The sequence below is a fragment of the Watersipora subatra genome, chromosome 1 (genome assembly GCF_963576615.1).
Source record: "Watersipora subatra chromosome 1, tzWatSuba1.1, whole genome shotgun sequence".
NCBI lineage: Eukaryota > Metazoa > Bryozoa > Gymnolaemata > Cheilostomatida > Watersiporidae > Watersipora > Watersipora subatra.
The window spans coordinates 24,389,166-24,404,619 of NC_088708.1; the positions used below are offsets into that span (position 1 = coordinate 24,389,166).

The 15,454-nt window shown below is 35.0% G+C and overlaps 2 protein-coding genes across 2 annotated transcripts in view; one reads left to right on the top strand and one right to left on the bottom strand.

The window, feature by feature from the left end:
- Positions 1-15,454, top strand: part of LOC137397436 (small ribosomal subunit protein uS5-like) — a 476,780-nt gene that overhangs the window by 243,427 nt on the left and 217,899 nt on the right. The gene's annotated exons all lie outside the window — the stretch shown is intronic.
- Positions 1-15,454, bottom strand: part of LOC137385448 (mucin-like protein) — a 36,544-nt gene that overhangs the window by 17,100 nt on the left and 3,990 nt on the right. The window contains exons 5-11 of the mRNA XM_068071913.1: positions 14,522-14,676; positions 13,605-13,698; positions 10,473-10,652; positions 9,836-10,004; positions 7,159-7,333; positions 3,782-3,902; positions 2,526-2,672 (exon numbers count right to left, since the gene is read on the bottom strand). Coding sequence (XP_067928014.1) covers positions 2,526-2,672; positions 3,782-3,902; positions 7,159-7,333; positions 9,836-10,004; positions 10,473-10,652; positions 13,605-13,698; positions 14,522-14,676 — 1,041 coding nt within the window. The remainder of the gene's footprint in view (positions 1-2,525; positions 2,673-3,781; positions 3,903-7,158; positions 7,334-9,835; positions 10,005-10,472; positions 10,653-13,604; positions 13,699-14,521; positions 14,677-15,454) is intronic.

Below are 15,454 nucleotides of genomic sequence, written 5' to 3' on the forward strand. Positions count from 1 at the left end.
CAGTAGGTCGGTGGTTCACAGTGCAGTAGGTAGTGGGTAGTGCACCATTATATTATCAGTAGGCCGGTGGTTCATAGTGCAGTGGGTAGTGGGTAGTGCACCAACATATTATCAGTAGGCCGGTGGTTCATAGTGCAGTGGGTAGTGGGTAGTGCACCAACATATTATCAGTAAGTCAGTGGGTCATAGTGCAGTGGGTAGTGAGTAGTGCACCATTATATTATCAGTAGGTCGGTGGTTCATAGTGCAGTAGGTAGTGGGTAGTGCACCATCATATTACCAGTAGGTCGATGGGTAATGTCCTGCAAGCATCATTGATGTTGGCAGGAAAGGCATTCAACCATGATCATTTCTGTTCTACATCAGTTCAAAGACTGTAAACTCTTTTTAAGTAACCTAGAAAGTTTTCTCACAGGCAATCAGACAACAAACAACCTGTTAGTTTTTATTTTTAAGTTAATAGTCGTCGCATAGCTAAATCAACTCCAATTTCTTTCATATTGTTTTCCATGAAGTGTTATCCATTACTAGCAAGTTGAAGCAGCCATGACAAAGTTGCCTCTTAAGGAACTAGTACAAACACTGCAATAGAATTAGTTAAAATTTTGCAGGAAAAGTTAGCTATTGACTGATTCTCCGATGAAAATAATGTGATCTTTGGTCTAACATTTTATCTCATGGTCATAATGTCACTTTGCTCACATCATTCTTATACCATGTCTGTTTGTTTACGTAATATTTACAGCAAGTTATGTATACATATGTATATATAAATATGCATATGTACATAAATATGTATATATAAATAAATATATGTGTATTTATATATACATATGACACACATATATATATTTACTGTATATGTGTGTCGTATGCGTGCGTGTTTGCGTGTGTATTAATCCAGCTATAGAAATTAAAATTTAACAATGAAAAATGCGTATAACACTGGATTTCATCTTAGGACCTGTAGATCTAGTGGTAGAAAGCTTAGTCATTTGACCATGTGTCCAACTGAGCATGGCAATTAATAATAGTGAAGATATTCTTTACATCAGTTAGAAGGCGCATAATGACACTTCATCACATGTAATGAATATGACCCTTATGACTGAATGACTAGCATTGCACGGGTAATAAAAATAGTTGGTAAACAGTTGCAGGAAATGTAATGTATATGGTAAGGGAATGTAGGTAATGTAATGTTTATAAGCTGATTTTTTATTACCCATACAAATATTGCTTGTTGGTGTAAGGGATATGACCAGAGATTCTCTCACAATATTTGTTTTATTAGTCTTATAAGCATGCTTTTGGAAAAGAGGGCATATACTGCCAATCTCGTCGGCTTTGAGGAATGCTGACGTTTAAACATAAGCTTTTGAAAAAGAAAGCAGTACACTTCTGAAACAACAAGCTGCAATTAATCACCAACTGGAGAAGCCTCGACTTATGAAAACCTAATTATCCAACACATAAAGGAGCATTCCCATGGCTAGGAAATTATACACGCTGCAACTTTGTGAGAGCCAACACTACCATAACCTGCAATTCCACTATATCATATGCGGTTACAAGATCCATCCCTCCAAACACTTGAGCTACCAGACCAAGGGTTAGAAGAGAGACCAAATCCAGTAAATAAAGGATACCCAGCGAAATACACACCTGAGACGGTACTCAGGGACTACCTCCATTAAACGTCCAAACCAAAACCAGACCGAAGCAAGAAATTACAAGCCAGAAATGACAATTTCATACAAGACCCAGCCACAAAAATAACTATTTTTGCAGTTTTAATAGTCATAATTTTTCCGCAGAATCTTTTAACACATGATGTAATTTTTCGCACGTCTTAATTATTTTAGCCAATGATGCCCTGACTTATTTTAACCTCCTGTAAATAGTAGAAACAGAATAAATACCGCAGCATTTGTTTAAGTTCAGCATTCAGTCACTGGATCTACACAGAGCAAGGCAAGTTGAGCTGTTTTACAATATAATGTAAGGCAGTTGCTGAGTCCTACAGTTTGGGAGTTATAGACCTATTTTACCTACATATGTACTCAAATCTTGGATCATATTTAACCTATTAACTTGCTCTCCTGTTTTGCTGATTTTTATTTGATTCACTTTGTTCTTACTACTTAAATAATATCTTACACTTAATATTTCGTGACTGGTTGTTCTTTGACAAATTCTGTTTTTATTAAAAATAGAGCATTGTGAACTTTGCTGAAACGGTTTAATTATTGAGCTAGTAGTTTACCCCACAAGTTTTTTTTTGGGGGTAATTTGCGAAGTCAATGAACTTTCATGCAACTATGTCGATGCATCAAATCATAACTGCATGTCTTGAGTTCGGGTTGTTAGTATTTAAAATCTAGACATTACGCAATAGAACTAGAGTTTGTTTTTAAATGTTGTTGGAATGAATAACAATCAGCGTGCCTCTCAAAACAACTTCGCCAATGTATCAGAGTCAAATTATTTACAGCCTCCTAGCAACATCGTTACATTAGACTTACTTCCATCATCTAACACAACCTTCTCTGTTCTAGCCTGGATGATAGTACTTCCATTATCGATGTTGGTAAACAGGTACTCCCCGAGTCCATTGAAAGTGTATGTCAGTCCATCAGATGTTGTAATGTGCGGGTCTCCAAACCATGGCCCTGTTAATCACGTTATGCTCAGCATTTGACTATTTAGGCCCCATGCATTTCCAAACATAATGATAGCTTTAGAACTTATCAGATACCATAAGGCAGTTGTTTACAGCAGAGGTTAGAATTGTCTATAAAATACACTACGGTATGTTGGTCATCATATCACAGTAACATATCACGATAACATATCACTGTAACATATCACTGTAACATATCAATGTAACATATCACTGTAACATATCACTGTAACATATCAATGTAACATATCACTGTAACATATCAATGTAACATATTAATGTAACATATCATTGTAACATATCACTACTGTAACATATCAATGTAACATATCACTGTAACATATCAATGTAACATATTAATGTAACATATCATTGTAACATATCACTGTAACATATCACTGTAACATATCAATGTAACATATAACTGTAAAACCATTAAGCTACAACAGCTTCTGGCATAACGCGGAAAGATTATTCTTTCTTCCAATTTCTCTGCATATAAATGTTTCTCTCAATGGCTTAAATTACAGAAATTCCAAAATTTACAGAAATATTCTAAAATAAAAAGATTAAAAGTTTTTAAATTGAAAAGAGAAAACAACATTTATTAAAGGTAAAGGGACAGTCGATAGGTAACATAAATCTAAATGCTGGCACGTTTAGGGCTATTCATTGTGTCAAATGTCAACAGCTGAGCAAATACACAAACTGTTACCTGTATTTACTTGTGTACCATAGACAGCATAGATTATACGCATACACCTATTATTTACCGTAGATACACCTATTACTTACCGTAGATACACCTACTATTTAACGTAGATACACCTATTACTTACTGTAGATACACCTATTATTTACCGTAGATACACCTATTACTTACCGTAGATACACCTATTATTTACCGTAGATACACGTATTACTTACCGTAGATACACCTATTATTTACCGTAGATACACCTATTACTTACCGTAGATACACCTATTACTTACCGTAGATACACCTATTATTTACCGTAGATACACTTATTACTTACCGTAGATACACCTATTACTTACCGTAGATAGGCCTGGCTAAGAAACAAAAATATAACTTACAAAAAGCAGGTGGTTCATATCCGCTGCCATCATTAGAAGGTCTCACCCCATAGAACAGTCTACACATGTTGGCCTGGTTACAGCAAGTATCGTATGCTGTCTCTTCCTCTGCCTCTAAATTCTAAAATAGAATGATGTTCCTATTGTGTCTTTAATGATATTTATTAAAAACCGTTATCTATTATTATAATTGATTATATAGTCAACTAATTATCTATATACAATGTACGGTATATATTTCTCAAAGTTGGTCGTATGTCGTCTGTATGTGCGTCCAGCTATAGCGCACGCTGATTATTTTACCGATGCGGCCAAGCGTTACGATGCCCCTGTTAAGAAATCTTTTTCGTTAGGCTCAATTACTATATTTTGGGTCAAGGCCAATTCTTCTCACGCGAACAATTATATTGTCTCCGTATTGTCATATTCAAGGTCTTGATGGATGTTTCTGGTAGAACAGTAACTTTTTTATACACACACACACACTTGTGTGCAAGAATTGTTATTATTAATTCTACATATTCAGGATTTTTTTTCAGTTCGTATTAATTGTACCATTACCGAATCATCTTTTATTGTAATTGTAGCAAAACCGACCTAATTGAGCTATTACTTGCTAATTATTTCACATTTACATCTAAACCTTTTCATATTCATTTTATTTTTTTTTAATTTATTGGACCTGCACAAAACATTTTTCTCATGATATGAAGTTTAAAAGTTGTTTGACAAAGTTTGAAAACCTTTACAGGTGTTTTTATTTCCTCTTTTAATTTATTTCAACTACGCAAAACACTTCTCTCATGATATGTAGTTTGAAAGTTAGAATGGCAAATGTTGTTATATGTTAAATACAAATTAATTTTCTGTCCAAAGGCTTTTTTTAGCACCTGGGCAATGCCGGGTAGCACAGCTAATCTTTCTAATAAAGTGAGTGAGGTAAATGCAATACAGTTGTTTATCTGGTGCAGGTCCACACTTAGGGGGTAACTGACGGCTTGAGAGAACTCCCATGAGAAACCTAACAAACAAGTGCATTTGCGCAAGAGTGGTGGAGTTGGCCATCAACTAGGTTGGCAGCATGGCCAGTGTATCTTGAGGCTCAGCAGAAATCCAAGGCCGGATGCTTTTCCTAACATCCCGGGATGCGGATTGAACCACTGACCTGCCACTATACACTACAGACTACTAGCCGTTTAATCACAGCTGCTCCCATTGCCACTCTTGCTATAGAAAATCAATAATGGAAGACGTCAATGCCTTTCAGATGCTATAATCAGCCTCTGCCAGTCATTAGTTACAGTATGTCACAGCAAAGTAGAAACAACGCGCCAGTAAGAGAGATTGTACAGTTACAGTTTGGGTGTAAAAATCTCACACAGAAAGAAAACCACTCCTGACTGTTAGAATACAATTGTCCTTTCCTAGATAAAAAGTAAAGTTAATCTTTTTATGCGTAGTTTTAGAAAAGCGTTTCTTAATAAAAATATTTAAAAGCAAACACTTTTGTATCAATACACTACATAATGATCTGACCAGAGAAGTATTTTACCTTGTTAGGTTTTACATCTTTGTTTCAGACATACTCAACAGTTATTAGCAGTACAATAGTAGTATATCATAAACTTTCACCTATATGTTATCAGTAAATTGATTTTTAATAAGCTAATCATTTAGATTGGCTAATATATATATATATATAATAATATCATATAAATATAATAAATATATATATATATAAATCTCAGTGTCTGTTCATTCACAGCGAAAAAGTCCTAGTAACGACAAATCTATTGTGCTGAGGATTTGTTCTCAAAATTTCCAGGATTGAAGGCATCAAGCTTATCCATTAGATTACGGCATTCAACTGAGCACAGTAATCAATAATGGTGAAGGCGTTCATTACATCAGTTAAAATACGTATAACGACGTTGTGTCACATGTAATGATTACCAGCTGGCTTCACTAAGTAAATGCCTAGCGTTGCACGGGTAATAAAAATAACTTAAAAACCATTGCAGGTAATGTTGTGTGAAGGTAATTTAGTAAGTAAGGTAATGTAATGTTTATGAGCTGTATTTTCATTACCTATGCAACGCAGGGTATTCAGTTAGTCTTAACTATAACAAGAGCCAAGTCCGCCCGTCTTTTGACGCCTTGATTGAAGGTTGGAAAAATGGTTGCATCATTCATGATTCAAACTTTTTACTTTTACTCTAACAATACTCTGGCAACTGCACCCATCAACTGCCCACAGCATTTTCAGAACAGTTGTACACACAGTTAATACATCTGACCATCTCTCACATCACGCTAGGCTGCCAGGTGCTAGTCTTAAATAATGTATATCAGCTTACATTACTTGCATGTAGCGGTATACGACATACATGTACAGACAAAGTGTTTCAATATCAGCGTTCCAGTTGATCATATTTTTATGCATTTACATATTTGAGGTCAACTGTACACGCAGTACAGTGAGACAACTATTTCAACTCTCACTGGCTGTACAGTGAGCTCAAACCAAGACAGTTGACAAAGAACTAGTATGTGTAATTGCTAGAAAGTGTCAAGGTTTGTGTCAGTTTGTAACAGTATGATCGTGAGATTGTACAGGCAGCACAGCCATTTGAGTTGACTGTATTTTGACTAAGTTTCTTTAGAGCTGCAGCTGTTCTTTAAAAATCAAATTCATTTGAGCTGCAGGAGCCTACCAATAGAGAAAGTCCCATAAATTGTGTGACAGGCATAGCAAAGTTCAAAGCTAGAGAGTTGGAGCATTCATTAGTTGCAGGGCTTCTAAAAACACATCATTTTGTTATTGTAGTGTGCTAATGTCTCAAACAAGACATTGAATCACAGGCTAACTTAAATTTTTTGTTTTAGAACTTGCATGCCCCTGGAGATCATTAGTGTTGGTGGTATTTTTGCCTACAAGGTAGCTAGCAGCTCTACAAGGATATTATTTAAACTGTCATGAAAACTTTTATTACGTGTCAAGGTTATGCTTTAGAATTATGCTACCTGATATGGACAGTTATGACCAGAGTCTAAATGCCCTTAACGCTGAGGAGCTAAATATATTTTTAGATATTTTCTGTTTAAAGTACTCCAGTTGTATCTCTAATCTGACCATCCATTACATCTCTACATACCCAAACCACTACACCTTATACCAGACACTAACACATTGCCAATTTACATTATAGGGCAGTGTTATACAAAAAGAGCTTTTCTTTCAATACACATAATTTACTTTAGTTTTTTTGTTTTTGTCCCATGGTCTAGTTTGCTTTAAATGACCTTGACCTGTGTAAACAAAGTTAATATCTATATATCTAAAGTTTGATGTGAAAGAGTTGATGAAAAAGACTTACGACGTTGGACACATATCCACCATGTGGAGGGAAAGAGATGAGAACTCCATTGAAAATAGACCGGAAACTGTCAATGTAACAGCATCGCTGCACTATGTCGTCCCGGGGAAACGAACTGCGGAAACAAGTCTTTAGCAACGTCCAATCAAAGCTTTCAAACCGGTACCCTCCAAAGCTGTCAAGAAAAATAAGAAATAAAAGTTTCTTTTAAAATAAAAGTCTTTTGGAAGTATACAGAAGATGAACATCTCAGAAAGCTTCATTTAGCTTTTCTTAAGAATACACAAGGTTCTTTACAGTAATTAAGCACTTAATATACAAGACTAGGTGAACGCCGGCGTTGCACAAGTAATAAAATAAATTCCCAACAGATTTGGGTAACTTAAGCTAGTAACTTAAGCTAGTCTAAATCTTTACTGTAATAAAAGCATTTGCATGTCTGAAGCCAGCTAACAATTGTTATGTTACGTATAATGATCAATCATGCTTTCCAAGCGTGATAGTAATAACCAATGGTATTCTCTCAAGTGCTTTAGGCGTGTGTATTGTAACTATTGTAGCAACTATGCGCACAATCATTCCATGGTATCGCAATTATCTGTGTGGCTTAGCAGATAAAATATCTGCTTGCAGACCTAGAGGTTACACGGGCAAATCCACTGCAAAATGGATATCCCTATTTAAATCTTTAGCACTATTGCTGGACAAATGAACGAAAAATGACAGACAGACTGGGGTTTATATATACGGATTACTAGACTATTGCTTGGCATTGCCCAGGTAATAAAAGGTCTTTGCACAGAAAATTTATTTTTATTCAACATATACTACAATTACCATTATAATTTGTAAACTTCATATCATGAGAAAAGTGTTTTATGCAGTTCAAATAAATTGAGAAAAAAATTAAAACAACTGCAAAGGTGTTTAAATCTGAAATAATTAGCAAGTAATGGTTAGATAGTCTGTTTTGTTACAATGGTTACAATGAAAAGTAATTTAAAGGTTGACTTGCAACAAAATTCACATTACAGTTATTTGGTATCATAAGATTCACCATGTCTTACTCTGTTGTGTTGTAGGTGCAAAATATGTGGGAATGTGATTACAAGCTCTTTAAAGCTAAAAACGAACAGTTAATCGCAGCCACACGAGACCGCCATAGTTTGGATTCGCTTTCCAAAACAGCTCAAATGGGACGTAGTTGTTACAAGATGGTTTCTGTTTACACTTTCATGCAACCTTATTCGTCGAAATATTTTCACAAATATACTTCACGCATTCAATAAAACCATGTTTATTGTTCTTATGCGTCTGTGTTATCGTCATTGTAATGCTGTCACTTTTAGCACTGATATATTTTAACTTACCGTAAAAAATCGTTAAACTTTTGAACCTTAGCTCGAAGGAGTACATATCATTGTCTGATAATCATGACGAGCCTGTTGGTTACCTGTGATAATCGAAAAGTGCCGCAAAAATTATTTTCAAAGTATTGGGTCACATGATCAGATTACGACTTGACGATTAGTCCAAGCCGAAACAAAACTGTAAAGTAGCGAGCATCTATATTTGATACGGGGTCTTCGGTAAAACCCGAAGTGTTTGTCATAAACTAGTACTACGATAAGTTTATATTGAGCTTTTTATTGGCCTTTCAATTCACGTGAGAACATCACGTGACAAGACGATAACCACACTGTAATGAATACGCCAGATAAATAAAGAGATTCCAATCTACGGCGGCTTGTTGTTTTTGAGCTTTTAAGAGATTTTAATCACATTTCCACGTATTTGGCACCTACAACACAGCTGAGTAAGACATGGTGAATCTTTTGATACCAAATAACTGTAATGTGAATTGTGTTGCAAGTCAAACTTTAATACTGATACAATACAAACTGGAAAAAGGAAATAAAAGTCACGAATATGTTGAATCAATAATAACAATGACTACATTTATATAGAAGTGTGCATAGATATAAAAAATGTTACTGTTGCAGCAGGAGCTATCCATCAAAACTTTGAAGATGATGATACTATCACCTGTCAATACTTATACAAAGGTATAGCAGTAAAGCGCGCAAAACTACTTTGCCTGATTGAACAGGAGAGAAGGTAAAGGCAATTCTTACTCAAAATAACACAACAACAACTGTACACGTTAAAAGTTTTCAGCTTTTACAGTTTTAGCGTACTCCTTAGAAAGAACTGGAAATTGATGGCGTTTTGAAATTTGAATTGAAACAGCACATTTGAAAATTACAAATAAAAAAACAAGGTAATGAATTTTAAAATGGCTTTTAAAAAATAAAAATGTGAAAGTTAATATTAATTAATAATAAAAAGTATATATTTAATATGTGCAGTTGTGATATGGATAGATAAGATAGTTATATGTGCGAAAGTTTGCAGACTTGCGGTTTGAATGCTGCGAGTTCAATTCCAGCGCCTTGCAGATTTTTTGCTACTAAGTTTTAATTGTTCCAGCTGGACACAGAGATGATAAACCAAAAAAAGACCAACAAAAAAAGACTAACAAACAAAAGGCAAACATTGAAGAATCAGCGAGGAACACATGCTAAAAAGTAGAATAGCGTATTACACATGACAATAACAAGACTTATTTAGATAATAAGCTTCCACCTTTTGTCTCAAGAAGATATACCTAACTCACATGGATTCTATGAACATGCTGAAAATGTTTGTAGGGCAAGGCATAGACTGAGAGGCAGCACTATAGAAATCGGCATCCTCCCCATCTACCCATTGCACGCATCGGAGTTCTGGAGTCTTAGTACCATCAGATGTCTCTACCCGAAACAAGTACTCACCGATGGCACCATCTAAAAGTGGAGAAATTAAAACTAAAAGTCCTACTCTCCGCCTAACGCCATCGAGTCTTATTATGAAACCATCTGGTAAGTATAACTTGTCTATTGCCAGTGCACCAAGCAGAGATTGTCTATTGCCAGTGCACCAATCAGAGATTGTCTATTGCCAGTGCACCAATCAGAGATTGTCTATTGCCAGTGCACCAATCAGAGATTGTCTATTGCCAGTGCACCAATCAGAGATTGTCTATTGCCAGTGCACCAATCAGAGATTTTCCAATTGCTTTGCAAGAGGAAAAGAAGTTATCACAAAAATAAATGGCAATTGACAAACCAGAAAGAACCGATCTGGTTAATACCAAAAATCACATAATTCTATTTCAGATGTTTTTAATCTAAAGTAAAAACTAAGTAAACTGTCCACGTGCTTCCTGACTGAAAAGTACGGGGAGAATAAAAAATCATAACTGTAAAACTTACCTTTCATGTTTCCCGGCAGTGAGTCGATGTTGACAAAGTTAAAGGTGTTACTAGAGTCGAGGTTGATGGTAGTGGAGGGCAGACCATCACCAGAGATAAGGCCACCTATCGCCATGCCCGTGAGCGTCTGCGAGTTTTCAGCTATCTGTGAGAGCATGTCCAAATTAGTTGTAGTAACACCTGCGAATATAGAGTCAACACCAAAGGTGAAACTAAATTGCATAAGTACAAGTAGTATTAGTAGGGTAGTAATAGTAGTAGTGATAGTACTAAAAACAACAATAGTAGTAATGGTATATAATAGTAGGAGCATTAGCGGCAGTAGTAATAGTATTATGGCAGTAATAGTAACAGTAATATATATAGCAGTAATAGGCAGTAGTAGTCATAATAGTGGTAGTAGATAAAATAGCATTTGGAAAGATAGCGGTAGTAGCAGCAGCATTAGTAGTAGTAGTAGTAACAGTAGTAGTAGTAGTAGTAGTAGCAGCAGTATAGTAGTAGTGATAGTAGTACTAGTAGTAGCAGTATTAGTAGTAGTAGTAGTACTAGTAGTAGTGATAGTAGTACTAGTAGTAGTAGTATAGTAGTAGTGATAGTAGTACTAATAGTACTAGTAGTACTAGTAGTAGTAGTAGTAGTAGTACTAGTACTAGTAGTAGCTGTAGTAGTGGTAGTAGTAGCAGTAGTGGCAGTAGTAGTAGTAGTAGTGGCAGTAGTATTAACAGGTATGTTAGTCATAGCAGATGTAGTAGTAGTACCAGCTGCAGTAGGAGTAGTACTAATAGTTCCAGCGCTAGCAGTATATTATGACTTGAATCTTAGCATGTAATGTAGTACATCTAGACAGGACAAAGTGGAATTCTGTCTAGTACATATATGAGTATCTGGTCAGAGGCTAAAGTTGGGATTGAGTAATGAAAAGATTCGCTGGTTCATTTCGATGACATGTACACATGGGGTAATAAAGATTAGCATGCAGCACTTTGTATAGAATGAGTACTCGTTGGGGTATAATTGCGAATAAAACGTTGAAGGACAGAGATGCATGCAATGCATTAAGCTGCAATTTTTTTTTGCGACGTTCTATTAGACTAAGCTGGCAGCGGCATATCTTTTAGAGCTGGGTGAGGTAAGACTTGAGGATTAGCTGTGTGCTGTTTAAAATAATACACAGCATTTACGAAAAGAAATTAAGGTGTCATCGTATAATGTACGCAAAAAAATGTCTGAGATGGATATGTGATGAATCAGACAGCATTGTTGGCCATTGTTGTCTTTGAGTTCAAATAAGCTAAACATATTCTTCAAAGTAATTCTTCTCCATTTATTGCTAGTGGTGAAACCTGGCTTTTAATTTACCTTTAACAGAACTATAAAATAAATAGTATGTTTGCACCTAAATCATGTTATTTAAATTTGATTATCCCACGACCAAACGAGTGGGAGCGAAGTTTGAGAGTTTTTATGATAAATGCATGTGCACACAACTTACGAAAATTATTCATCAACAACGTCTCAAACCCTTGCTTTGAAATCTCATCAACAAATTTAACCATCGTTTTGTAGAGTCGTTAAAGTATAATAACGATACAAAACACATATAAACCTATTTAAATATGTTACCAAGTCTTTGTACACCGTCGACATATTCTTAAAACTTACCCATCTGATCGGATTATACACAAATAGACAGATTAATTTGGCTAAAAATCATTATTAAAACTTGCTAAGCCTTACTTTTTTTAATATCAAGACCGGAAATTGAAACGCCGAGCAACAGAGAATAGAACAATTAAGTCGTGCGCATTTCACGAAAGAATAACGTGCACATTTCACCAGTCTATAGCATTGTCGAATTGCCGAAGGTTTCTGTAATTAACGTAGAGTACTGAAATCGTTTCATTTTTGCCGATTTCAAAGTAACTGACATTTTAGACACTTTCAAGTACTTTGGTATTCTAACTGATGTCCAACGCAGTGTAAGTAAAGGAAATGACGATGATATTTTTTTCTAACGATTCTTATGAGATATTACAATATTTAATTATAAGTTTGGATGACTACAGAACAATGACTATGTAGTACAGATTTTTTAAAAATCTATATAAATATCACAACTGCTTGATATTGTTAGCTATGACGTTTTGAAATTTAAACAGAATTGTGCATTGGTTTTATATTATTACTATATTAATAATATTGGTTATTCTAATAATATCAGTGCATTTTACTTCTAATATTGGCCAATATTGCATTTCTCCTATTGCAGGGGGAGAGATATAAACATATAATATTTTCCTTTCATTATTGCTGTTTGTTGTCTATAATAACACCCACACCCAGTACATTACAGCTACCATTGCAGTTATCCTATTGCACTGCAGTGCCATTTGACTGCTAATATTGCATTTCTCATTGTTTTTCTCGTGAAATGCGCACAACTTAATGGTTCTACTTTCTGTCACACGGCCTTATCGGTGTTTCATTAGCCGATCTTAATTTTGATTAAAAAAGGCTTGTCAAGTTTTTATTGCAATTTTAGGCTAAATTAATCTGTCTATTTATGTATAATCCAATCAGATGGGTTAGTTTTAGAATATTGCATCAACTTTTCAAAGACTTGGTAACATATTTAAATATGTTTATATGTGTTTTGTATCATTATTATACTTGAACGACTCTTCACAAAAATGGTTAAATTTTTTGATAGGATTTTGGTACAAGGGTTCGGTAACGGCCGTTGATAAATAACTTTCGTGAGCTGTGTGCATATGCATTTATCATAAAGCTCCCAAACAATCGCTTCACTCGTGTTTGGTCGTGGGATGATTATATACATTTCATCAAAGCAACATACAACATATATGTGTGTTTTGTCTTTTTTGTAGTTCTTTTACTTGTTTCTTAAAACACTCATCTTTGAAATAAGATACTGAAGCTTTCTATAAGCATAAAATGTCGGTTTAAAAACTTTATTAAAAAATAACATTTTGCTCTTTCACTGCAGCAAGTCGTGATGAATAAATGATGAGCTGAAATTTGCAGTTTATTGATCAGTTTATTGATCGGAGTAATGAAGCTGACTTCTTATGATTAAACAGCCAGCCGCTGCCGTGGACTGCCTTTTACCTGGATAAGCCCACTGAATGCCATCCTCTGGGTAGTTGTACTTGACGAAAGAGTAGACCCCATCGGTCATGAAAACCGCTTGAAAGTGATTGATCTGAAACAGGTGAATAAAGAATTTGCATATAGAGAGGAAGCGTATAACTCTATGGTTCTGTAAAGCAAACTAATTTCATCTTCATCTGTGATTAGTATGGCAATGAGTGTTTTATTGACTGTTGGTTTACTAATATGTCGGTCAGAGTGGAGTTCTCCAGATTTTCTGTATTTTAAAAGTGATAACTCTTTTCTATTTAAAAACTTTCAATTCTATTTAAAAAGATAAAAACTACTTTAAACTATTTTAAAAATGAAAACATCAATTTTTTTGTTTTATTATAGTTGTATGACACAATTGAAACAAAAAGTTTTATTTGTGCCTTTCATTGGGTCCAAAAATCATCAGGAAAAATTAGAAAAGATGAAAGGAGGTTGACGATAGAGCTGAGCAAGCAGTATATGAAAACGAGGGTCCAAACCTTGAAATGATTTCCACGCAGTAGCCGCCTTGAGTGAAACTGGCTTAGAAAAACTGGTTTAAAAAACAGAGCAAATTTGTGCTCAAGGAGAGAGAATTCAGCTCAAAGCACAAATTATTATCTGTAATAAAGTAATATAAATTAAAATTTGAAAACTCAAATTAAATTTCTAGAAAAACAATTTTTCGTTTCACCCAAGTGAAAGGCAACTTCTGGTAGTACATATTACTCAGTTATTTTTTCAACTGTATTCACATTTTCGTCTAAATCTGCATGTACTATTCTATTTGGTCTAAACTTTATTACACTGTTCGTTGCCATGAAAAACAAATCATGATACTGTAATAACATCATAGCTGTCTACTCAAAATTCGCACGAAGGTTGTTAGGTTACCAACATACCGCGAGCTCTTCAGCCGTTGTCGCGCAGTCTCCAACTGACGAGCCTGTTCTGTAGTAGTTGATAGAGGTTGACCTGCAGTTGTCTCTCTGATCAGCCACATTCAGCCAGGTTGCCACGAGAAGCCATGTTGGCTGAAAGTCCGCCACACCTACATCTAAAAGTGTAATGAAATTGATAAACAAGAGATTTGATCAGAAGACCTGAGAATTAGTCTTTTAAACACAATAGTATGCAAATATTACTGACTGTGATCAAAAGTATATAATCACAATCTTAATTACGTTCTAACCTATTAACACAGCTTCTTGGCCCTGAGGCTGTGCTACAAGACACTGCAGTTATGACTTTGATCAACCAAGACATTTTCATAATATCTTCATTCAGACCTGTTTTTCTAAATCATAATTCTAGAAAGTAATTTTTGGATACAATAAACCTATGATCAGACAAGGCATGCCAAACAAATTAGTACTGTGTTTATTTATAATCACTTATAATCTTTATAAGCTTCCAAAGCGTTGTTATGACATCACCTAGCTCATGCAAGTAATGCGTCTTACTACATTCTATTCTGTGTTCTAGGTCAATCTTTTTCACTTTTTTTAATAGCGACATTGTTTGTCTCAATGCTGTCATGAGTTCAAATAGCATTAAAAAACCAGCGGAGAACTATTCCTAAGATCAAAATAATAATGACCAAAAAAAATTGAAAAACAAGTTTAATATGCTCACGCACGAGTTTAGTAAATTTCTATCACAGGTTTTTTATGTGTCTGCACAAAAATCTGAAATATAGAGCTGTGGATATTTGATAAGCTGTCAATACTGAGCCAGGCATGTTTGTACCTAGTAAGTTTCTACTATGACCACAACTATACTTCTACATCCTCGTCACACTCATTTAGAACCAACTATTCAGCCGAGTGTACAAA